This window comes from Schistocerca serialis, chromosome 1, assembly GCF_023864345.2.
Source record: "Schistocerca serialis cubense isolate TAMUIC-IGC-003099 chromosome 1, iqSchSeri2.2, whole genome shotgun sequence".
Lineage (NCBI taxonomy): Eukaryota > Metazoa > Arthropoda > Insecta > Orthoptera > Acrididae > Schistocerca > Schistocerca serialis.
The window spans coordinates 109,212,051-109,236,755 of record NC_064638.1 but is presented as its reverse complement, the minus strand read 5'-3'; the positions used below and the strand labels follow the sequence as shown (position 1 = coordinate 109,236,755).

Sequence of the window (24,705 nt, the reverse complement as noted above, 5' to 3'; positions counted from 1 at the left end):
GAATTCTACATTTTGTTTAGGTATCAAAGCCGTCAATCTCCTTCAGAGGTCTACATGACCTCTTTTTCAAGTAGTACCTAAGTTCAATGAGATGAAAGCTGTTGAACACAAAATTAAAAGATACAATTAGTAATTCAACAGGCCTTGATTCAGTACTTTTGGTGTAAACCACAATGAATCGAAACATTATGACCACATGTTTAATAGTGTGTTGTTCCACTTTTCAAACACAGTACAGTAGAGCATGGATTCTACAAGTCCTTGACAGGATTCCAGAAGTATGTGGCACCAGATGTCTGCACACAGGTCAAGCAATTTCCGCAAATTACAGGATGTTGGTTTACAGGCACGCAGCTTGGGCCTGGTACGTATTCCAATGCGTATGGATCAGGTACCTTTGTTGGCCAATACATTGATGTGGTTTCACTACAATGCCCCTTAAAACACTGTAATATCATTTTGATCTTGTAACATGAACAGTTATCCTGCTAGATGATGTCATTGGGGTACGGGGAGACCTCAAACATGAAAGAAATGTAAGTGGTCTGCAATAATGTTCATGTAGTTCGATTACCACCACAGATCCCATGGAAGCCCAACTCTGTGTACCCCATAGCACAATTCTGCTCTCACTGGCCTGCATCTGTGGTGCAGAGCATATTTTGTGCAGACATTCACCTGGGTTGTGGAGCATAAGGACCCAACCATCAACATAGTGTAACAAGAGATGCTATTCATTCAACAGTTGACTCGATTCTATTGATCGATGGTGAAAATTCAGTGATGGTTGCACACTACAATCATAACCGATGATGTCATTGGGCTAACACAGGAACATGTAGGGGTTGTGTGATGTGGAGCTCCATGTTCAACAATGGCCTCTGAATGGTGTGCTCAGAAACACTTGACCTGCAGCAGCACAGCACTCTGTCATCAGTTCTGCCACAGATCGCTGGTTATCCAGGATTACAGTGGGGGCTCCTCTGCCCTCTCTTTTGTGATGAAACATGGTCGTCCAATACCATACAGCCTACTCATTATTTCACCATCCTTCAACCACTTTCTAAAGGTGTTCACAACTGTAGTATGCCAACAAGCAACCAGCTTTCAGAGATTCTCTTTTCCAGCCATAGTGGCATATTCAGAGAATATGCCCTTTCTCAAAACCACTTTTGTCAATGGATTTCTGCATTTTTACTGTAATGACTGCCCATTCATCTCTCAGGGCCTTACATTCTTTCCTTCGTCTGTCACACTCCCGCAACACCACCACGAGGCATTCAACCTAGTGGTGGGCAGTGGTCATAATGTTTTGGCTCATCAGTGTAGTTTTCATATATCGATACCAATTCAACATATGAAAAGGAGAGAAGCCAAGCGCAAACAATGTGTCACATATGTTTAAACTGCACCACTTTTTCAGTGCCAACATATCTTTTTCCTATGGTCTGCACACTTGCATCAGAAACAGGCACAGACGCAACCATCAGAAACGAACTCAAATGCAACCAACCCTTTTTTTGTTTTACAGTCACATAGTAAAAATAGTTAGAAGTAATTTAGTTCATGTCTTATGATAACATATGGTTCATGTCTATTTTTTTTATATTACTTTCCTTGTGCGTCTGATTTAATATTTTTTAAATATGTTTTACAAAAATATTTAAATTAGTTGGTGAGCAACGAAATTTTTTAAACTGGTTTATTTGCATCATTGTTTAGTAGATCACTTTGCACAGATTCAAAGAAATTGTTATTCAGAGAAATGTATCATTTGAAAAGCACTCATCCAACAATTCGAGAACAACACATGTGCTATAGTTAATTTAAGAAATGTAGTAGCAAACTCTCAAAACTTCAACAACATGATATTTTGCATGTTATAAAAATGAAGTGTGGACTTACCATCAGCGGAGTTTCACTTCACACAATGATCATGAATATATATCTGCAAGCTGTGGCAATCTGAGTGTATGACAAAGTTTGGGAAAAGTCAGCCTTTCTATAATTATCTTTCTTCCCATCTTGCATTATTCAACTTCCTGTGGTCAGCAGGTTCTACCTGTGGACTTGTGGAACACATGGGATTTGTTGTTCTCAGCAGATAGGCCTACCATTGGCCGTCAGCTCTCAAATGGGCATCATCCCCTAATGGGAATATCTCCCTTAGCCGGTCAAGCTGTAAGTCCACCCATGTCTGCCAGGCCTCAGATGATGAATAGAGAAGCATCCTATTTTAAATGTAGCTTGTAGTCCCATAGTATTCTCTGTCTTTGAGGCTCACAGATTTCTTGTAAGTTTAATTCTCCTAAGATTGGCTCAAAACTTTGTACAGAAATACTTAGAGTAAATTGCTGTTTGTGAAGGGGGCAGTTTAATGACACCCATAACACTCCCCCTCTCTGAATACAGGCCTGGTGGCAAGACAACAACACAGCAGACATGACACATTTCCACATTTCTGGCTAATGTGACTTAGTGATTACTATGAACGTACAATAAAATCCAAACCTTTAGCTACTTACAGATGTGAATAAATATCAACAGTGACAGTTGAAGATGTGTGCTCTGACTGGGACTCAAACGTGGGATCTCCTGATTACATAGTGGTCAGGGGCACTACAAATGTAGTGTGTGGACAGACAGTTCGGAATGTGGATCCCACGGGGAACGCACCAGAGATAAGTCCCTGCAGTCACACTATCCTCTGTGCCTTCGATGGCTCAGATGGGTAGAGCATCTGTCATGTCAGCAGCAGATTATAGGCCAGTCTCTCTACTATGTGTTTTTTCTAAAATAATTGAAAAAATCTTTTATAAGAGACTCGTAGATTTCATTGAAAAAAATAAACTTTTCTCAGCTACAAAGCATGGTTTCCGAAAATGTAAATCCGCTGAGACAGCTATTATCGATTTCTTAAATGAAGCTTTAAATGCATTAGATAAAAAAGAACACATAGTAGCTATATTCCTAGATCTTTCAAAAGCATTTGACATCATTAACCATGGTCTTTTGCTTAGAAAGCTAGAAAATGTTGGTGTCAGAGTCCCAGCCTACGAATGGGTAAAGTCATATCTACAAAACAGACACCAAATAGTTGAAGTCTTGTACAAAGAAGGAAAAAAAATTTAACTTCCTATCAATCAGGAAAACAGTGTGCTACATATGGTGTGCTGCAGGGTTCCGTACTGGGACCAATCCTGTTCTTGCTGTTTGTAAATGACCTGGAACCATCCAGCCCTAACTATAATAAATATGCCGATGATAGAAATATACTTATCAAAGGAAAGACCCAAGAAGAGCTCCAAAATGAAATAAAAAAAGAGCACTACACATGTATCAAAATGGTTCACAATGAACAACTTAATAATAAACACACATAAAACAAACACTATGTGTCTACACACAGTGCATAATAAACAGCCTTTAACTGCAACCATAGAACTGTTAGGCAAAAAGACTTGAAATTGTAAATAGCACCAAATTTTTGGGAGTTTGGATCCAAGGTGACCTAAGATGGCAGAAACACACACAACATCTATGTAATAAATTAAATACCATTTGTTATAGTATAAAAATTCTTGCTGGATGCACATCTATGCAAGCCATAAAAAAATGTGTACTATGCCCAAGTAGAATCATTACTAAGATATGATTTAATTTGCTGGGGAAATTCACCACCCAGCAAAAGCTGTTTTATTGCACAAAAAAGAATTATAAGAGCCATGGAAGGCTTAGCACCTCGATCTTCATGCAAACCCTCATTTAAAAAGCTTCATATTCTTCCATTACCATGCCTATATATCCTAGAAACAATAATGTTTATAAGGAAAATCGTAGATGAAAATAACAAGATTGCTCCTAAAAACCAAAATATCCATTCATACAACACAAGAAATAATCAAGATTAACATATGCAGTTTTCACATACAACACTAAAATAAAAAGGACCCCTTGCAAGCAGGAAAAAAAACTGTATAACAAACTACCTAAAGAAATTAAGGCAATAACTGGCATGCATAAATTCAAAACTGCAGTGAGTGACTATTTGCTACAGAATTGTTACTATAGTGTTGATGAATTTTTATCTGCGATGTAAATATGTGAAAAATTTAAATAGTTTATACAATTAAGGCCAAAATAAGAAATGTGTACATTAGATTTATCTGTGTATTATATGTGGTCTATTACATATATACGTGTGTGTGTGTGTGTGTGTGTGTGTGTGTGTGTGTGTGTGTGTAATCAAGGCCAAAAGTATGAAATGTGTGCGTGTGAAATTTATTTGTGAAATGTTATTCCCATATGTTAGAGTTATATTGCTATATACTGAAAACCATACAACAGCTTTTTTCTGTTAAACTTTATTGCAAATTATTTGACTTGTCCTATATCATTATGTACCCCTGTACAGTGTATGATTCACAGGACCAATAAATATACAATACAATACAATACAATTTTCCTAAGCAAGATGGCGACAAGTGTAGTGATGCATAGTGAACGAGTGAATAAAAGTTACTGTTCTGTCGTAAAAAAGGAATCCTGTGAAAACTGTAAAAGTGAAATCGAAAAACTAAACGAACGCATTTCAAGTTTACAAAAAATTGTAGATGTTCTAAAACGTGAGATTTCGCATATAACTAATGAAAACTGTGAGCTGAAGAAGTTGCGCCATCTTCTAAATGATAAAACAATTAAGCCACAAAATGGGAACCTGGTGAGTTATGAGAAGCAGAAAGGAAGCGATAGACAGGCATCAAAGGCAGCAAATGAAATTATAATTGCAGATAAAAACAGGTATAGTGTTCTGTCGAATAGTAGTGATGCCTGCAATAAGGATAAGCAAAATTCTAGTGAAGTGATGCAAGACAGTGAAACAACGTCCAAGTGGATAAAAGTGTCGCTCAAAGGTAATCCCTTGTCCACTAAAAGAATAACAAACTCCGTAAAAACTGTCACATTTTGCGATAAAAAAAAATACGACGTTTTGCAACAAAGTGAAACTACAAATAAACAAAAACCGACGCGTGTGACAAAGAAGAAAGAATCAAAAGTTAACATCTTTGCAGATAGTCATGCCAACGGAATTTCTCAAGAATTGCAAGTAAATAGTAAATCAACGATGGTCACAGGCATGGTTAAACCAGGTGCTGGTTTCAAAGAAGTGACGAAAAACATCGTAAAATATAACTATGACAAGCAGGACAGTGTTGTAATTTGCGCTGGAGCTAAAGACATTTATGAAAACAATGCTATGAAAATGTATAAACAGCTCTTGAGTGTTCTGCTAGTACTGTCAAATACAAACATTTTACTGGTGAACTTTCCCCACAGGCATGATTTACCTGAAAGGTCATGTGTGAATAAGGAAATTCACAGAATTAATGCGAAACTTAAAAGTAGTTGTAGGCTATTCAGCAATGTGAAATTAATTGACTCAAGCACACTTGATAGAGAATGTTTTACGAAACATGGGCTTCACCTTAACAGAAATGGGAAGGCCAGGTTAGGAACCTTAATAAGGGAAGCAATTAAATGTAATTACAAAGCGACAGCCACTGAACTGAGATGGTATAAATCCCCAATAGCAGGAACACCAGCACAAACAGCAGCAGCATGCAAATGGACCGTCCAAAAAACAGTAGCAACAGAGGAACCTACTACTGGACCAACAATAGCAGCAGCAGAACTAGCAACAGAAGCAATAGTTACAGCATCAAAAACCAACCAACCAGAATCATTAGCAGTCACAGCAACATCAGAAGCAGTAGTTCCAACATCAGTAACCAAGCAACCAGAATCACTGACATTCACTGCAACAGCACACAGCAGCAGCAGTGGAAATAGGAGCAGTCATCACACCAGAAGAAGGCAGCCACCCTTGAGAAGCCAGGATTTTTGCTGGGGCAAAACAGTGAACAACAGCACATAACAGGGAAACAAGGAAATGTTTGCAAACAGAGGAATCTACAACAAGGTATGAAATCTTGTAACAGTGTAAGAGAAAATGCATCAACAGAGTGTAAAGTCACAGGTCAGTCGGAATGTTCAAATCAGCTAAGAATTATGAGTCTGAACGTTCAGTGTCTTAAAAACAAGTACCTTGAACTTGAGGTAGCAGCAAATAGTGACCATATTGTTTGTTTATGTGTTATGGAACATTGGTGCAGGGACAGTGAACTAAACAGCATAAACTTAAGCCAATATAAACTTGCCAGTCAGTACTGTAGGCAAAATGCCAAAGGTGGTGGTGTATGCATTTATCTAAATCCCAAGCTTAAATTTAAGTTAAGATACGAAGCTAAACCATGAATCATAGAAAAGGATTTTGAGGCAGTAGCCATTCAGTTGTATAGTTTAAAGAAGAAAATAATTGTTGCAGCAATATACAGATCACCATCTGGAGATACTGAAGTCTTTCTTAAGAATTTGGAAGAAATGCTCAACATTTTCTCAAATGAGAACTCTACCATAATTCTTTGTGGTGACTTTAATATTAATCTATTGGTCCAGAGTCCAGTAAAAAACAAGTTTTTAGACATACTAAAAAGCTTCAACATGTTCCCACACATATCAGCTCCCACTAGAACAACAGATTCCAGTGAAAGCCTAATAGATAACATCTTCTCAAATGTGGACACACATGAAGTTGCAGTTACAAATGTGAATATTGGATTATCAGATCATAATGCACTAACCTTTAATCTCACTGCAACTCCCAAGCAGGAGGAAAATAAAAAGGAGTACAAATGATTTTTCTCTACTGAAAATTGTAATCAGTTCAAAAATAATTTAAAAAATGCAGTTTGGTCAGAGGTCCTGGCACAAACAAACACAAATGATGCTTACAATATATTTGCTTCCACTTTTATGACATACTTTGAAATGTGTTTCCCAAAAAAGCTTTTGAGTTATAGATCATCTGGATCCAAAGGGACCTGGATTACACCCGGAATTAAAAAGTCAAGTGAAACCATGAAATTACTAAGTTTAAAGTTAAAAACATGTCATGATCAGCAGTTTGTAGAGTATGTGAGGACATACGAAAAGACTTACCGCAAAGTAATAGCAAAAGCAAAATTATTAAGTAATGGTAGATTAAGAAGGCAGGCTAGTAACAAGTCCAGAATGATGTGGAAAATGGTAAAAAAAGAAACTGGGGATCAAACTAAAGAACAGGAAATCAATCTTAAAAATAATGAAAATATTCCCATAGAAAAAGATGCCATGGCAAACTATGTAAACAGTTATTTTGTAAATATTCCCCTTACTTTAAGTAGTAAATTTAAGCAACAACCAACAGTGACAACTCCAATGGTAAATACCAGCATGATGGCAATGCCAACAGATGAACATGAAGTTCTAAAAGTCATTAAATGCTTGAACTCCACAATGTCCTCTGGGTTGGATGAAGTACCGGTATCAATAATTAAGAAAATTGCTCCATGTGTTGTCAAACCTATAGTGCACATAGCAAATGGTTCAAATGGCTCTGAGCACTATGGGACTTAACATCTGAGGTCATCAGTCCCATAGAACTTAGAACTACTTAAACCTAACTAACCTAAGGACATGCCCAAAGCAGGATTCGAACCTGCGACCGTAGCAGTCTCGCGGTTCCAGACTGAAGCGCCTAGAACCGCTCGGCCACCACGGCCGGCTGCACATAGCAAACTTGTCCCTTAGTGAAGGATTATTTCCGGACAAACTTAAAATCTCCAAAGTGATACCTCTATACAAAAATGGTGACAGACATAAAATAGAAAATTACCGACCTATATCTCTCCTCCCAGCCTTCTCCAAAATACTTGAGGAATTAATGAAAATCAGGGTTACAAAATATCTAGAAAAACATAAACTAATAAATAACAGTCAACATGGCTTTCAAGCAGGACACAGTACAGAAACAGCCATATTGGACTACACAACAGAAATAGTAAGAAATTTGGAGTCAAATAAACAGGTTGTTGGAATTAATCTAAATTTATCCAAAGCCTTCGATACTGTGAACCATGTAATATTACTAGAGAAACTTGAAGCAATAGACATCAGGGGTACTGTTAAAAAATGGTTTGAATCTTATCTGCAAAACAGGTCACAAGTTGTTGAGTTGAGGTCATCCAACAATCTTCACAATTTTAAACTCACATCTGAACCAAAACAAATTGAAATAGGTGTTCCACAGGGCAGCATTCTGGGTCCATTGTTATTTCTAATTCATATCAATGATATGCAGGCTCCAGACAGCTCAGCCAACAGACAGCTCAGCCAAAATTCTACTATTTGCAGATGACACGAGTATCATAATTAGTGATATAAAAGAATCATTGTGTACTACAGCAGAGAAAACGCTCTCATACATACAGTCATGGTTTTATTCAAATAAGCTGATTTAAATACAAAGAAAACAAACTTTATACAGTATGGAAGCAAGTGTCAAGGGGAAAATATGTGCCTTATGCTGGATAACAAACAAATAGAAAAAGTGCGCGGCACAAAGTTTCTGGGAATGCGAATTGACCAAGATTTAAACTGGAATGAACACAGTGTATATCTTACTCAGAAACTTAGCTCAGCATGTTTTGCCTTAAGAATAATATCCAAGGTATGCAGCAAAGAATGTATTAGAGCAGTGTATTTCAGTTACTTCCAATCAGTTGCAAGCTATGGCATAAGTTTTTGGGGAAAAACCAGGTCAAGACTAAATGACATTTTTATTATGCAAAAAAAGAGCTATTCGTATCATGACACACAGCCCACCACAAACTCACTGTAGACCCTTATTCAGACAACTAAAGATACTTACAATACCATAAACATATATTTTTAAATGCCTGGAAATGATAAGTAAAAATAACTGCGATCTCCAAACCAACTCAAGCTACCATGATCACAATACAAGGCATTGTAAAGACTTCCACATTCACTATGTAGCAAAAACTAGACGTCAGAAACATGTTAGCCACTTAGGAATAAAGCTTTTAAATGCACTTCCATCTCAAATTAAAGAATTGAAAGGCAAAAATAATTTCAAGCATGAAGTAAAAAAATACTTGATGGAAAAATGCTACTACAGTGTAAATGAATACCTGTCTCAGACTGTGGATTGAAACCTGTAGCCTACTTATTTTTTAAAAATTCAGACTAATTTAATGATGTTTTCAACTTTGTAATTATGATACTTAGGAAAAATCTGTTAAATATCGGTAATACGTTTTGTGTATGTCCGTAACACGTTTTGTGTATAAGGCATAGTTCATTATCTAAAATTGTTTATCATGAGCACGTACTTTTGTTTTTTGGGTAATAAGTTCTCGTACACTACTTACGTACTATGTGTATGTAATTTGTTTGCTGTTTGTATATGTTTGTCAATTTATTATGTGTATGTGTTGTTATGTGTTACGTGTAATCAAATGACAAATCCTATATCACATGTGTGATCTATTGGATGCTAAATAAATAAATAAATAAATACAAGATCCTGAGTTCGAGTCCCGGTCAGGGCACATATTTTCAGCTGTCCCTGTTGATATTTCAGACATGTCTGAAAGAACAGGTACCATCTTCACATAGTGATTACTACGGTGAAGCAAGCAAAGTACTGGACTCCTGCAGTGTCAAATGTGCATAGGGTTCAAAAATTTTGCAGCCTTGAGGTAGCAAACTGCAATGTGCATAATATTTTTGGTATTCTGGACAGAAGTCTTATACAGAACTGATTCAGAACTCTGTGGGAAGTGATTACGAGGTAACTGGTGTTTTCAGCCAAACACAAGGCTCACTGATGTTCCCTTAAGCTCTTTGTTAAGGATCTTTTACAAGAATATCTGATAATAGTAGAGGGTGTAGGTAATAGTTTGGCCAATAAACTTAATTATATGAGAATGACATAAGACACAATGCAGAGAATGAACCTCACACTACTACAGTACACGAGTTTTGCTTTTTTAAATGACAGACTGGAGGATTCTCCAATAATGGTAGTAAGTGTTTCACAGAATCACAAACAGTGACCGTCATAGTGTTGAGAGAGAAATTACTGGAAAGATACTGGGGAGAAATTTATAAAACAGACAGGGTAGCTGGAAAATTTGTCTCTTTCTTGAACGTATTTCTACAGCACTTTGTGTCTTGTTTTCCTGTAAAACAAATAAGAGCAAAATTGAACAGAAATAATGATCAGGCATGGATAACTTCTGGAATTAAAGTATCTTGTGCTAAGAAGAAAGAGTTTTACATAATTCACAGGCAAAACTGCAGTAAGATTTAAAACTTCCAAAAATAAGGTAAAAACTAAGTGTAACATTATTAAAAAAGAAACAAACACATTATTTCTTTGTCCTTTGCTTATTTAATTTTTCATTTCAGTCATCTTTAGAGGATTTATCCCAAATAGTTTCATTATTCTTGCTATTTGTCCACTGCACTCTCCATTCATCTACAATCAAGTGGTGGTTAGTTGTGGTCCAGCCTGCGCACAAATAATGGAAATTAGGAACTGAAAATTTTTCTATACCTGTAGCGAGATAATTGTATTATGCACTTACCTGAAGCATGAAGTGCTTTTAAAAATTGGGAAAATTTTTCACTATGGGCTTCATTAAGCTTCTCAATGGCTGCTGTAGTGAACTGATGTGAATCAGCATTAGGTGAAGTAAAGAGGTAACCAAGTGGCCTTTTATTCTTTCTGGGAATCATTCCATGAGGAGGCTGTACAGAAGTTAAACAGAGAAAACTTAATGCTGATGTACAAAATCTCACTAAAATGGAAGTAATGAACATGAGTACCATTGTAAATACCTATTCATAATTTAATGACATCTTACACACAGCTGAATTAAATAATTCAGAAAATATCACTGGTGTTGTGACATAGTGCAATGTCTCAAGCAAACAACCTACATCAACGTCTACACACTCTTTTAAAAAAAAAAAAAAAAAAAAAAAAAAAAAAAAAAAAAAAAAAAAAAAAAAAGAAAAAAAAAAAAAAAAAAATGTGAAGAGCATGGTAGACAGACAACGTCTACCTAGACAAGTCTAAAGTTCAGATTTCTCTGCATTTTCATTACAACACTCTCCCATGGAGAAGAAGTAAAAACTTTGAGGTTCGCCGATGACATTGTAATTCTGTCAGAGACAGCAAAGGACTTGGAAGAGCAGTTGAATGGAATGGACAGTGTCTTGAAAGGAGGATATAAGATGAACATCAACAAAAGCAAAACGAGGATAATGGAATGTAGTCAAATTAAATCGGGTGATGCTGAGGGAATTAGATTAGGAAATGAGACACTTAAAGTAGTAAAGGAGTTTTGCTATTTAGGGAGTAAAATAACTGATGATGATTGAAGTAGAGAGGATATAAAATGTAGACTGGCAATGGCAAGGAAATTGTTTCTGAAGAAGAGAAATTTGTTAACATCGAGTATAGATTTAAGTGTCAGGAAGTCGTTTCTGAAAGTATTTGTATGGAGTGTAGCCATGTGTGGAAGTGAAACATGGACGATAACTAGTATGGACAAGAAGAGAATAGAAGCTTTCGAAATGTGGTGCTACAGAAGAATGCTGAAGATAAGGTGGGTAGATCACGTAACTAATGAGGAGGTATTGAATAGGATTGGGGAGAAGAGAAGTTTGTGGCACAACTTGACTAGAAGAAGGGATCGGTTGGTAGGACATGTGTTGAGGCATCAAGGGATCACAAATTTAGCATTGGAGGGCAGCGTGGAGGGTAAAAATCATAGAGGGAGACCAAGAGATGAATACACTAAGCAGATTCAGAAGGATGCAGTAGGTACTGGGAGATGAAGGGGCTTGCACAGGATAGAGTAGCATGGAGAGCTGCATCAAACCAGTCTCTGGACTGAAGACCACAACAACAACAACTCTCCCATGGGACAAACTAACATGTGACCATTCATGCTTCATTTCTTTGTATATGTTCAGCACTCCCTATTAGTCCTGTTTTGTCTGCATCCTTGTACAGATGAGCAATATTCTAGGATGTGTAACAGAAGCAATGCCTTCATAGACAGACTGCATTTTCCCATTAGCTCATCAACGAACGGAGGTGTCACCTGCTTTACCTATGACTATGCATATGTGATCATATTGTTTCATATTGCCATAAACTGTTACACCCAGGTATTTGTATGGGTTAGCAGATTCCAGTTACTGGTGTTGTTGTCACTGTATACTATATTTCTGTATTTTGAGAAAGAATATAATATTACATATTTGCACATTTAAAGCAATTTTCCAATCTCTGCACCACTTTGAAATGTTATCAACATCTGATTGTGTGGCTACCATGAGCTGATTGAACGCACTGCGCTACAAGTCTAATTCTACAAAGAATTCATCAAAAAACTAGCAAAGTTTCCAGTCTTGTTTGTGAGTCTGTCAATAAACCCTATTGTGGTACCAAGACAAGATCTCACTGCCTGACACATGGCTTTTGGGAGGTGATGTCATAAAAGTGTATATATAATTTCGGTGAGACAGACAATGACCTCTGCAGAGCAGATGCACACAAGGCTTGAATTATTAAGGGAATCGGCAAAATGCCACAAGTAATAAGGAAACTGGGTAAGGGGAACTACATTAGTAGTGCGTGGATAAGTTGTGAATTTGGATCTGGTAGGAGGTGTGCTAGGATAGTCCATGCAGTTGGCTCAGTGGTCATGGCGTCTGCCTAGTAAGTAGAAGACACAGGTTTGAATCCCAGTCTGGCACAAATTTTCAGCTTTCCCCAATTAATGCCGGCTCGCAGCTGATGTCTGTAATACCTTTGTGTCTTAATTCATAATGGCTATTCTTTCAGACATGTCTGAAAGAACAAATTCCGTATATATATTAAAACTATTTCTTATTTAAGATGCGATGCACTCATTGGCCGTTGACATGTGCTTGAATATGAGGCATGACACTAGTGCCAGCAAACATTTTCTGGTACTACTGTTGGCTATATTTGCCTTCAGCTTGATTCCGACTTGTATAGTGAGCAAAAGTATAATGTGGCATTTATCAACCTCCACTGAGTGATGCAGGTATTGCCAATTTTAGGTGATTTTCATTGAGATCAGTGCAGGTATGTGTTAATCAAATAGTTAACTACAGTCCATATTTGTACTTTACACTGTTCACTTAGATCTATTTTTGCATGGTAGGCCCAGCTGGTCAGGACTGTGAATGAAACAGTTGGTTCAAAACAAGTCACCAAAAAAAAAATTATATATATATATATATATAGTTATAATAGAGGGAAACATTCCACGTAGGAAATATATATCTAAAAACAAATATGATGTGACTTACCAAATGAAAGTGCTGGCAGGTCGACAGACACACAAACATACACACAAAATTCAAGCTTTCGCAACAAACTGTTGCCTCATCAGGAAAGAGGGAAGGAGAGGGAAAGACGAAAGGATGTGGGTTTTAAGGGAGAGGGTAAGGAGTCATTCCAATCCCGGGAGCGGAAAGACTTACCTTAGGGGGAAAAAAGGATGGGTATACACTCGCACACACACACATATCCATCCACGATATGTGTGGATGGATATGTGTGTGTGTGCGAGTGTATACCCATCCTTTTTTCCCCCTAAGGTAAGTCTTTCCGCTCCCGGGATTGGAATGACTCCTTACCTTCTCCCTTAAAACCCACATCCTTTCGTCTTTCCCTCTCCTTCCCTCTTTCCTGATGAGGCAACAGTTTGTTGCGAAAGCTTGAATTTTGTGTGTATGTTTGTGTGTCTGTCGACCTGCCAGCACTTTCATTTGGTATAATAGAAGGAAACATTCCACGTGGGAAAAATTATATATAAAAACAAAGATGAGGTGACTTACCGAACAAAAGCGCTGGCAGGTCGATAGACACACAAACAAACACAAACATACACACAAAATTCAAGCTTTCGCAACGAACTGTTGCCTCATCAGGAAAGAGGGAAGGAGAGGGGAAGACGAAAGGAAGTGGGTTTTAAGGGAGAGGGTAAGGAGTCATTCCAATCCCGGGAGCGGAAAGACTTACCTTAGGGGGAAAAAAGGACAGGTATACACTCGCACAAACGCACATATCCATCCACACATCTACCCTCTTGAATTTTGCCTCTGCACTTCCGCCTCGACTGACATCTCTGCCCAAACTCTTTGCCTCTGTATATGTCTGCTTGTGTCTGTATATGTGTGGATGGATATGTGTGTGTGTGCGCGAGTGTATACCCGTCCTTTTTTCCCCCTTAAAACCCACTTCCTTTCGTCTTTCCCTCTCCTTCCCTCTTTCCTGATGAGGCAACAGTTTGTTGCGAAAGCTTGAATTTTGTGTGTATGTTTGTGTGTCTATCGACCTGCCAGCGCTTTTGTTCGGTAAGTCACCTCATATATATATATATATATATATATATATATATATATATATATATATATATATATATAGGGAAACATTACACGTGGGAAAAATATATTTAAAAACAAAGATGATGTGACTTACCATACGAAAGCACTGGCAGGTCGATAGAAACACAAACAGACACATACATACACACAAAATTCAAGCTTTCGCAACAAACTGTTGCCTCATCAGGAAAGAGGGAAGGAGAGGGAAAGACGAAAGGATGTGGGTTTTAAGGGAGAGGGTAAGGAGTCATTCCAATCCCGGGAGCGGAAAGACTTACCTTAGGGGGAAAAAAGGACGGGTATACACTCGCGCACACACACACATATCCATCCACACATATACAGACACAAGCAGAGATATACAGAGGCAAAGAGTTTGGGCAGAGATGTCAGTCGAGGCGGAAGTGCAGAGGCAAAGATGTTGTTGAATGACAGGTGAGGTATGAGTGGCGGCAACTTGAAAATAGCGGAGATTGAGGCCTGGTGGATAACGGGAAGAGAGGATATATTGAAGAGCAAGTTCCCATCTCCGGAGTTCGGATAGGTTGGTGTTAGTGGGAAGTATCCAGATAGCCCGGACGGTGTAACACTGTGCCAAGATGTGCTGGCCGTGCACCAAGGCATGTTTAGCCACAGGGTGATCCTCATTACCAACAAACACTGTCTGCCTGTGTCCATTCATGCAAATGGACAGTTTGTTGCTGGTCATTCCCACATAGAATGCATCACAGTGTAGGCAGGTCAGTTGGTAGATCACGTGGGTGCTTTCACACATGGCTCTGACTTTGATCGTGTACACCTTCCGGGTTACAGGACTGGAGTAGGTGGTGTTGGGAGGGTGCATGGGACAGGTTTTACACCGGGGGCGGTTACAAGGGTAGGAGACAGAGGGTAGGGAAGGTGGTTTGGGGATTTCATAGGGATGAACTAACAGGTTACGAAGGTTAGGTGGACGGTGGAAAGACACTCTTGGTGGAGTGGGGAGGATTTCATGAAGGATGGATCTCATTTCCGGGCAGGATTTGAGGAAGTCGTATCCCTGCTGGAGAGCCACATTCAGAGTCTGATCCAGTCTCGGAAAGTATTCTGTCACAAGTGGGGCACTTTTGTGGTTCTTCTGTGGGAGGTTCTGGGTTTGAGAGGATGAGGAAGTGGCTCTGGTTATTTGCTTCTGTACCAGGTCGGGAGGGTAGTTGCGGGATGCGAAAGCTGTTGTCAGGTTGTTGGTGTAATGGTTCGGGGATTCCGGACTGGAGCAGATTCGTTTGCCACGAAGACCTAGGCTGTAGGGAAGGGACCGTTTGATGTGGAATGGGTGGCAGCTGTCATAATGGAGGTACTGTTGCTTGTTGGTGGGTTTGATGTGGACGGACATGTGAAGCTGGCCATTGGACAGGTGGAGGTCAACATCAAGGAAAGTGGCATGGGATTTGGAGTAGGACCAGGTGAATCTGATGGAACCAAAGGAGTTGAGGTTGGAGAGGAAATTCTGGAGTTCTTCTTCACTGTGAGTCCAGATCATGAAGATGTCATTAATAAATCTGTACCAAACTTTGGGTTGGCACGCCTGGGTAACCAAGAAGGCTTCCTCTAAGCGACCCACGAATAGGTTGGCATACGATGGGGCCATCCTGGTACCCATGGCTGTTCCCTTTAATTGTTGGTATGTCTGGTCTTCAAAAGTGAAGAAGTTGTGGGTCAGGATGAAGCTGGCTAAGGTAATGAGGAAAGAGGTTTTAGGTAGGGTGGAAGGTGATTGGCGTGAAAGGAAGTGCTCCATCACAGCGAGGCCCTGGACATGCAGGATATTTGTGTATAAGGAAGTGGCATCAATGGTTACAAGGATGGTTTCCGGGGGTAACGGATTGGGTAAGGATTCCAGGCGTTCGAGAAAGTGGTTGGTGTCTTTGATGAAGGATGGGAGGCTGCATGTAATGGGTTGACGGTATTGATCTATGTAGGCAGAGAAACGTTCTGTGGGGGCTTGGTAACCAGCTACAATGAGGCGGCCGGGATGATTGGGTTTGTGAATTTTAGGAAGAAGGTAGAAGGTAGGGGTGCGGGGTGTCGGTGGGGTCAGGAGGTTGATGGAGTCAGGTGAAAGGTTTTGTAGGGGGCCTAAGGTTCTGAGGATTCCTTGAAGCTCCGCCTGGACATCAGGAATGGGATTACCTTGGCAAACTTTGTATGTGGTGTTGTCTGAAAGCTGACGCAGTCCCTCAGCCACATACTCCCGACGATCAAGTACCACGGTCGTGGAACCCTTGTCCGCCGGAAGAATGACGATGGACCGGTCAGCCTTCAGATCACAGATAGCCTGGGATTCAGCAGTGGTGATGTTGGGAGTAGGATTAAGGCTTTTTAAGAAGGATTGAGAGGCAAGGCTGGAAGTCAGAAATTCCTGGAAGGTTTGGAGTGGGTGATTTTGAGAAAGTTTGAGTTTAGTGAATAAACAGCCGCCTTTAGTGAATTAGCAGTCTAGTTAAAGGTTGATTAACTCTCTTCAGTAAATTGATTCCTTAGGATGGATAGGATGTGTGACTGCTGTGTACGCACGCAGGAGGAGCAGGCCACTGTTCGTGAACAGCTGAGCGTGTTGATGGCCGCGGTCAGCCGTCTTCAGGCAGCTGCCTCAGAGTGTAGCGGCAGTGGGGAGTCTGGTGCTTCGCAAGAAACACCCCAGGTGTTACATGCTTCACCCACTGTCCCTGTTGTCGAGACATCTTCGCGTGTACTGGGCGCGGTTGGGCCACCCTCTCCCCAAGGGGAGGGGCGGGTTCAGCGGCGTTCGCGGCGCACAAGGCGGAGGGTCAATGTGGAGGCTGGCCATGTGGCATTGCCCGCTCTGCCTGTGAGTGGACATGTGGCTGCTCCTTCAGCAAGGTCCGAGCAGGCACACGGGGGGAGGGGTTTATTAGTTATTGGGAGCTCCAACGTTAGGCGGGTGATGGAGCCCCTTAGGGAAATAGCGGGAAGGTCGGGGAAGAAGGCCAGTGTTCACTCTGTCTGCTTGCCGGGGGGGGTCTCATCCGAGATGTGGAGGAGGCCCTACCGGCGGCGATAGAGAGCACTGGGTGCACCCGACTGCAAATTGTTGCTCATGTCGGCACCAATGACTCCTGCCGTCTGGGTTCAGAGGTCATCCTCAGTTCTTACAGGCGGTTGGCGGAATTGGTGAAGGCAGAAAGCCTCACTCGCGGGGTGAAATCAGAGCTAACTATTTGTAGTATCGTTCCCAGAGCCGATCGCGGTCCTCTGGTTTGGAGCCGAGGGGAAGGCTTAAACCAGAGGCTCAGACGATTCTGCGGAGATATGGAGTGCAAATTTCTCGACCTCCGCTATCGGGTGGAGAAATGTAGGGTCCCCCTGAATAGGTCAGGTATGCACTACACGCCAGAAGCGGCTACAAGGGTAGCGGAGTATGTATGGAGTGCACATGGGGGTTTTTTAGGTTCGAGAATCCCCTCCCTAGGCCCGACAAGACGCATCCTGAGACGCAGCAAGGTAGGAGTAGGCAAAATGCAACAGGGAATAACAATATTAATGTGCTAATAGTAAACTGCAGGAGCGTCTACAGAAAGGTCCCAGAACTGCTCTCATTAATAAACGGTCACAACGCTCATATAGTACTAGGGACAGAAAGTTGGCTGAAACCAGACGTAAATAGTAATGAAATCCTAAACTCAGATTGGAATGTATACCGCAGAGACAGGCTGGACAGTGAAGGGGGAGGCGTGTTTATAGCGATAAGAAGTGCAATAGTATCGAAGGAAATTGACGGAGATCCGAAATGTGAAATGATTTGGGTGAAGGTCACGGTTAAAGCAGACTCAGACATGGTAATTGGATGTCTCTATAGGCCCCCTGGCTCAGCAGCTGTTGTGGCTGAGCACCTGAAGGATAATTTGGAAAATATTTCGAGTAGATTTCCCCACCATGTTATAGTTCTGGGTGGAGATTTTAATTTGCCGGATATAGACTGGGAGACTCAGACGTTCATAACGGGTGGCAGGGACAAAGAATCCAGTGAAATTTTTTTAAGTGCTTTATCTGAAAACAACCTTGAGCAGTTAAACAGAGAACCGACTCGTGGTGATAACATATTAGACCCTCTGGTGACAAACAGACCCGAACTATTTGAAAAAGTTAACGCAGAACAGGGAATCAGCGATCATAAAGCGGTTATGGCATCGATGATTTCAGCCGTAAATAGGAATATTAAAAAGGGTAGGAAGATTTTTCTGTTTAGAAAAAGTGACAAAAAGCAGATTTCAGAGTACCTGTTGGCTCAACACAAAAGTTTTGTCTCAAGTACAGATAGTGTTGAGGATCAGTGGACAAAGTTCAAAACCGTCGTACATAATGCGTTAGATGAGTATGTGCCAAGCAAGATCGTAAGAGATGGAAAAGAGCCACCGTGGTACAACAACCGAGTTAGAAAACTGCTGCGGAAGCAAAGGGAACTTCACAGCAAACATAAACATAGCCAAAGCCTTGCAGACAAACAAAAATTACGCGAAGCGAAATGTAGTGTGAGGAGGGCTATGCGAGAGGCGTTCAATGAATTCGAAAGTAAAGTTCTATGTACTGACTTGGCAGAAAATCCTAAAAAAATTTTGGTCTTATGTCAAAGCGGTAGGTGGATCAAAACAAAATGTCCAGACACTCTGTGACCAAAATGGTACTGAAACAGAGGATGACAGACGAGACGCCGAAATACTAAATGTCTTTTTCCAAAGTTGTTTCACAGAGGAAGATTGCACTGTAGTTCCTTCTCTAGATTGTCGCACAGATGACAAAATGGTAGATATCGAAATAGACGACAGAGGGATAGAGAAACAATTAAAATCGCTCAAAAGAGGAAAGGCCTCTGGACCTGATGGGATACCAGTTCAATTTTACACAGAGTACGCGAAGGAACTTGCCCCCCTTCTTGCAGCGGTGTACCGTAGGTCTCTAGAAGAGCGTAGCGTTCCAAAGGATTGGAAAAGGGCACAGGTCATCCCCGTTTTCAAGAAGGGACGTCGAGCAGATGTGCAGAACTATAGACCTATATCTCTAACGTCGATCAGTTGTAGAATTTTGGAACACGTATTGTGTTCGAGTATAATGACTTTTCTGGAGACTAGAAATCTACTCTGTAGGAATCAGCATGGGTTTAGAAAAAGACGGTCATGTGAAACCCAGCTCGCGCTATTAGTCCACGAGACTCAGAGGGCCATAGACACGGGTTCACAGGTAGATGCTGTGTTTCTTGACTTCCGCAAGGCGTTCGATACAGTTCCCCACAGTCGTTTAATGAACAAAGTAAGAGCATATGGACTATCAGACCAACTGTGTGATTGGATTGAGGAGTTCCTAGATAACAGGATGCAGCATGTCATTCTCAATGGAGAGAAGTCTTCCGAAGTAAGAGTGATTTCAGGTGTGCCGCAGGGGAGTGTCATAGGACCGTTGCTATTCACAATATACATAAATGACCTTGTGGATGGTATCGGAAGTTAACTGAGGCTTTTTGCAGATGATACTGTGGTGTATCGAGAGGTTGTAACAATGGAAAATTGTACTGAAATGCAGGAGGATCTGCAGCGAATTGACGCATGGTGCAGGGAATGGCAACTGAATCTCAATGTAGACAAGTGTAATGTGCTGCGAATACACAGAAAGATAGATCCTTTATCGTTTAGCTACAAAATAGCAGGTCAGCAACTGGAAGCAGTTAATACCATAAATTATCTGGGAGTACGCATTAGGAGTGATTTAAAATGGAATGATCATATAATGTTGATCGTCGGTAAAGCAGATGCCAGACTGAGATTCATTGGAAGAATCCTAAGGAAATGCAATCCGAAAACAAAGGAAGTAGGTTACAGTACGCTTGTTCGTCCACTGCTTGAATACTGCTCAGCAGTGTGGGATCCGTACCAGATAGGGTTGATAGAAGATATAGAGAAGATCCAACGGAGAGCAGCGTGCTTCGTTACAGGATCATTTAGTAATTGCGAAAGCGTTACGGAGATGATAGATAAACTCCAGTGGAAGACTCTGCAGGAGAGACGCTCAGTAGCTCGGTACGGGCTTTTGTCAAAGTTTTGATAACATACCTTCACCGAAGAGTCAAGCAGTATAGTGCTCCCTCCTACGTATATCTCGCGAAGAGACCATGAGGATAAAATCAGAGAGATTAGAGCCCACACAGAGGCATACCGACAATCCTTCTTTCCACGAACAATACGAGACTGGAATAGAAGGGAGAACCGATAGAGGTACTCAAGGTACCCTCCGCCACACACCGTCAGGTGGCTTGCGGAGTATGGATGTTGATGTAGATGTAGATGTAGGTCCCGCTGTGACAGAGGACGGAACTGTTCCAGGCAGGGTTCAATTTGGATAGTGTCTTGGGGAGTTGGATCATTAGGGGTAGGATTAAGATCATTTTTCTTCATGGCAAAGTGATACTTCCAGCAGAGAGTACGAGTGTAGGACAGTAAATCTTTGACGAGGGCTGTTTTGTTGAATCTGGGAGTGGGGCTGAAGGTGAGGCCTTTGGATAGGACAGAGGTTTCGGATTGGGAGGGAGGTTTGGAGGAAAGGTTAACTACTGAATTAGGGTGTTGTGGTACCAGACTGTGCTGATTGGAATTTTGAGGTTTTGGAGGGAGTGGAGCTGGAAGTGGGAGATTGAGTAGATGGGAGAGACTGGGTTTTTGTGCAATGAGAGGAGGTTGAGGTTTGCTGGAAAGGTTGTGAAGGGTGAGTGAGTTGCCTTTCCGGAGGTGGGAAACCAGGAGATTGGATAGCTTTTTGAGGTGAAGGGTGGCATGCTGTTCTAATTTGCGGTTGGCCTGTAGGAGGATACTCTGAATAGCCGGTATGGATGTGGGAGAGGAAAGATTGAGGACTTTTATTAAGGATAGGAGTTGACGGGTGTGTTCATTGGCTGAGTTGATGTGTAGGTGAAGGATTAGGTGGGTGAGGGCAATGGATTGTTCAGTTTGGAACTGGTATAGGGACTGATGGAAAGAAGGGTTGCAGCCAGAGATGGGAACTTTAAGTATGAGGCCTCTGGGGGTAATGCCAAATGTCAGACAAGCCTGAGAAAATAAAATATGAGAGCGTAATCTGGCTAAGGTGAAGGCATGTTTGCGGAGGGAATGTAAATAAAACTTAATGGAGTCATTGTGGGGGTGTTGTGAAGGTGACGTGGTATTAGAAGGTGGAAAGTGTAACATGAGGTTGAAATGAAAATGAAAATAACTGGAGAAAGTAACTGGAGATCTGTTGTGAAAAAAGGCGAAAAAGTGTTGGTTAAAGCTGGGCTATGTTGATCCTGTGGTGAAGTTGGGTTGGTAGACAACGATGTGCACAAAGGTTAGGTGGTTGTGTTGCCGCCAAAACACATTAAAGGATGGAGAAATTCGGGAAAATCTCGAAAAAACTCCATGCAAATGTATTAAAAGGAGTGGTTTTGTGGTGGCAAAATATGAAAATGATGCTAACAATTGTCTGGCGAAGAAATAATGACGTTAAAACCCGTGGGAAGCGGCTAAAAATTATCAGTGGTGTGCGAAAAACGGGAATGGAGATAAAGTGAAAGTTATCAGAACCAGACGAAATGGTTGTTTAATAGGTGAAAGGAACTGTTTGTGGACTAGAAACGGTGGATTTTATAGCAGCGGTAGTGTTGAAAGTGGAAAAAAAATTTTTTTGGTTATGGTTTGGAAGTGGGTGACGTATTGTTGAGCATATATAGGCGGGATAAAATTGTATAGTAGATAACAGTAAAAAGGAGAGGGTGAATACAAAGTGAAACTACTGGCAAAAACAAAAAGAGAAAATAAGACGACAGAAAAGATTTCGAAATGCAACAGTGACAATAACAAACGTAATTGTTGGGTTCCAATTAATGATATGAATATAATAGAAGGAAACATTCGACATGGGAAAAAATTTACCAAACGAAAGCGCTGGCACGTCGATAGACAAACAAACAAACACAAACATACACACCAAATTCAAGCTTTCGCAACAAACTGTTGCCTCGTCAGGAAAGAGGGGAGGAGAGCGAAAGACAAAGGATTTGGGTTTTAAGGGAGAAGGTAAGGAGTCATTCAAATCCCGGGAGCGGAAAGACTTACCTTAGGGGGAAAAAGGACGGGTATACACACTCGCACACACACACATATATCCATCCACACATATACAGACACAAGCAGACATATACAGAGGCAAAGAGTTTAGGCAGAGATGTCAGTCGAGGCGGAAGTGCAGAGACAAAGATGATGTTGAATGACAGGTGAGGGATGAGTGGCGGCAACTTGAAGTTAGCGGAGACTGAGGCCTGGTGGATAACGGGAAGAGAGGATATATTGAAGAGCAAGTTCCCATCTCCAGAGTTCGGATAGGTTGGTGTTAGTGGGAAGTATCCAGATAGTCCAGATGGTGTAACAATGTGCCAAGATGTGCTGGCCGTGCACCAAGGCATGTTTAGCCACAGGGTGATCCTCATTACCAACAAACACTGTCTGCCTGTGTCCATTCATGCGGATGGACAGTTTGTTGCTGGTCATTCCCACATAGAATGCATCACAGTGTAGGCAGGTCAGTTGGTAGATCACGTGGGTGATTTCACACGTGGCTCTGCCTTTGATCGTATACACCTTCCAGGTTACAGGACTGGAGTAGGTGCTGGTGGGAGGGTGCATGGGACAGGTTTTACACTGGGGGCAGTTACAAGGGTAGGAGCCAGAGGGTAGGGAAAGTGGTTTGAGGATTTCATAGGGATGAACTAAGAGGTTACGAAGGTTAGGTGGACGGCAGAAAGACACTCTTGGTGGAGTGGGGAGGATTTCGTGAAGGATAGATCTCATTTCTGGGCAGGATTTGAGGAAGTCGTATCCCTGCTGGAGAGCCACATTCAGTGTCTGATCCAGACCCGGAAAGTATTCTGTCACAAGTGGGGCACTTTTGTGGTTCTTCTGTGGGAGGTTCTGGGTTTGAGAGGATGAGGAAATGGCTCTGGTTATTTGCTTTTGTACCAGGTCAGGAGGGTAGTTGCGGGATGTGAAAGCTGTTGTCAGGTTGTTGGTGTAATGGTTCAGGGATTCCGGACTGGAGCAGATTCGTTTGCCACGAAGACCTAGGCTGTAGGGAAGGGACCGTTTGATGTGGAATGGGTGGCAGCTGTCATAATGGAGGTACTGTTGCTTGTTGGTGGGTTTGATGTGGACGGACATGTGAAGCTGGCCATTGGACAGGTGGATGTCAACATCAAGGAAAGTGGCATGGGATTTGGAGTAGGACCAGGTGAATCTAATGGAACCAAAGGAGTTGAGGTTGGAGAGGAAATTCTGGAGTTCTTCTTCACTGTGAGTCCAGATCATGAAGATGTCATCAAAAAATCTGTACCAAATTTTGGGTTGGCACGCCTGGGTAACCAAGAAGGCTTCCTCTAAGCGACCCATGAATAGGTTGGCGTACGAAGGGGCCATCCTGGTACCCATGGCTGTTCCCTTTAATTGTTGGTATGTCTGGTCTTCAAAAGTGAAGAATTTGTGGGTCAGGATGAAGCTGGCTAAGGTAATGAGGAAAGAGGTTTTAGGTAGGGTGGAAGGTGATGGGCATGAAAGGAAGTGCTCCATCGCAGCGAGGCCCTGGATATGCGGGACATTTGTGTATAAGGAAGTGGCATCAATTGTTACAAGGATGGTTTCCGGGGGTAACGGATTGGGTAAGGATTCCAGGCGTTCGAGAAAGTGGTTGGTGTCTTTGATGAAGGATGGGAGACTGCATGTAATGGGTTGGTGTTGATCTACATAGGCAGAGATACGTTCGTAGGCCCCCTACAAAACCTTTCACCTGCCTCCGTCAACCTCCTGACCCCACCGACACCCCGCACCCCTACCTTCTACCTTCTTCCTAAAATTCACGAACCCAATCATCCCGGCCGCCACATTGTAGCTGGTTACCACAACTTCTTCACTTTTGAAGACCAGACATACCAACAATTAAAGGGAACAGCCATGGGTACCAGAATGGCCCCTTCGTACGCCAACCTATTCATGGGTCGCTTAGAGGAAGCCTTCTTGGTTACCCAGGCCTGCCAACCCAAAGTTTGGTATAGATTTTTTGATGACATCTTCATGATCTGGACTCACAGTGAAGAAGAACTCCAGAATTTCCTCTCCAACCTCAACTCTTTTGGTTCCATCAGATTCACCTGGTCCTACTCCAAATCCCATGCCACTTTCCTTGATGTTGACCTCCACCTGTCCAATGGCCAGCTTCACATGTCCGTCCACATCA

At 41.5% G+C, this 24,705-nt stretch overlaps 1 protein-coding gene across 1 annotated transcript in view; it reads right to left on the bottom strand.

Moving 5' to 3' along the window:
- Positions 1 to 10,200: 10,200 nt before the first annotated feature.
- LOC126462807 (RUS family member 1) overlaps positions 10,201 to 24,705 on the bottom strand; it is a 134,699-nt gene continuing 120,194 nt past the window's right edge. The window contains exons 8-9 of the mRNA XM_050096100.1: positions 10,554 to 10,716; positions 10,201 to 10,477 (exon numbers count right to left, since the gene is read on the bottom strand). Of these exons, the coding sequence (XP_049952057.1) occupies positions 10,371 to 10,477; positions 10,554 to 10,716 (270 nt within the window). The 3' untranslated portion in view covers positions 10,201 to 10,370. The remainder of the gene's footprint in view (positions 10,478 to 10,553; positions 10,717 to 24,705) is intronic.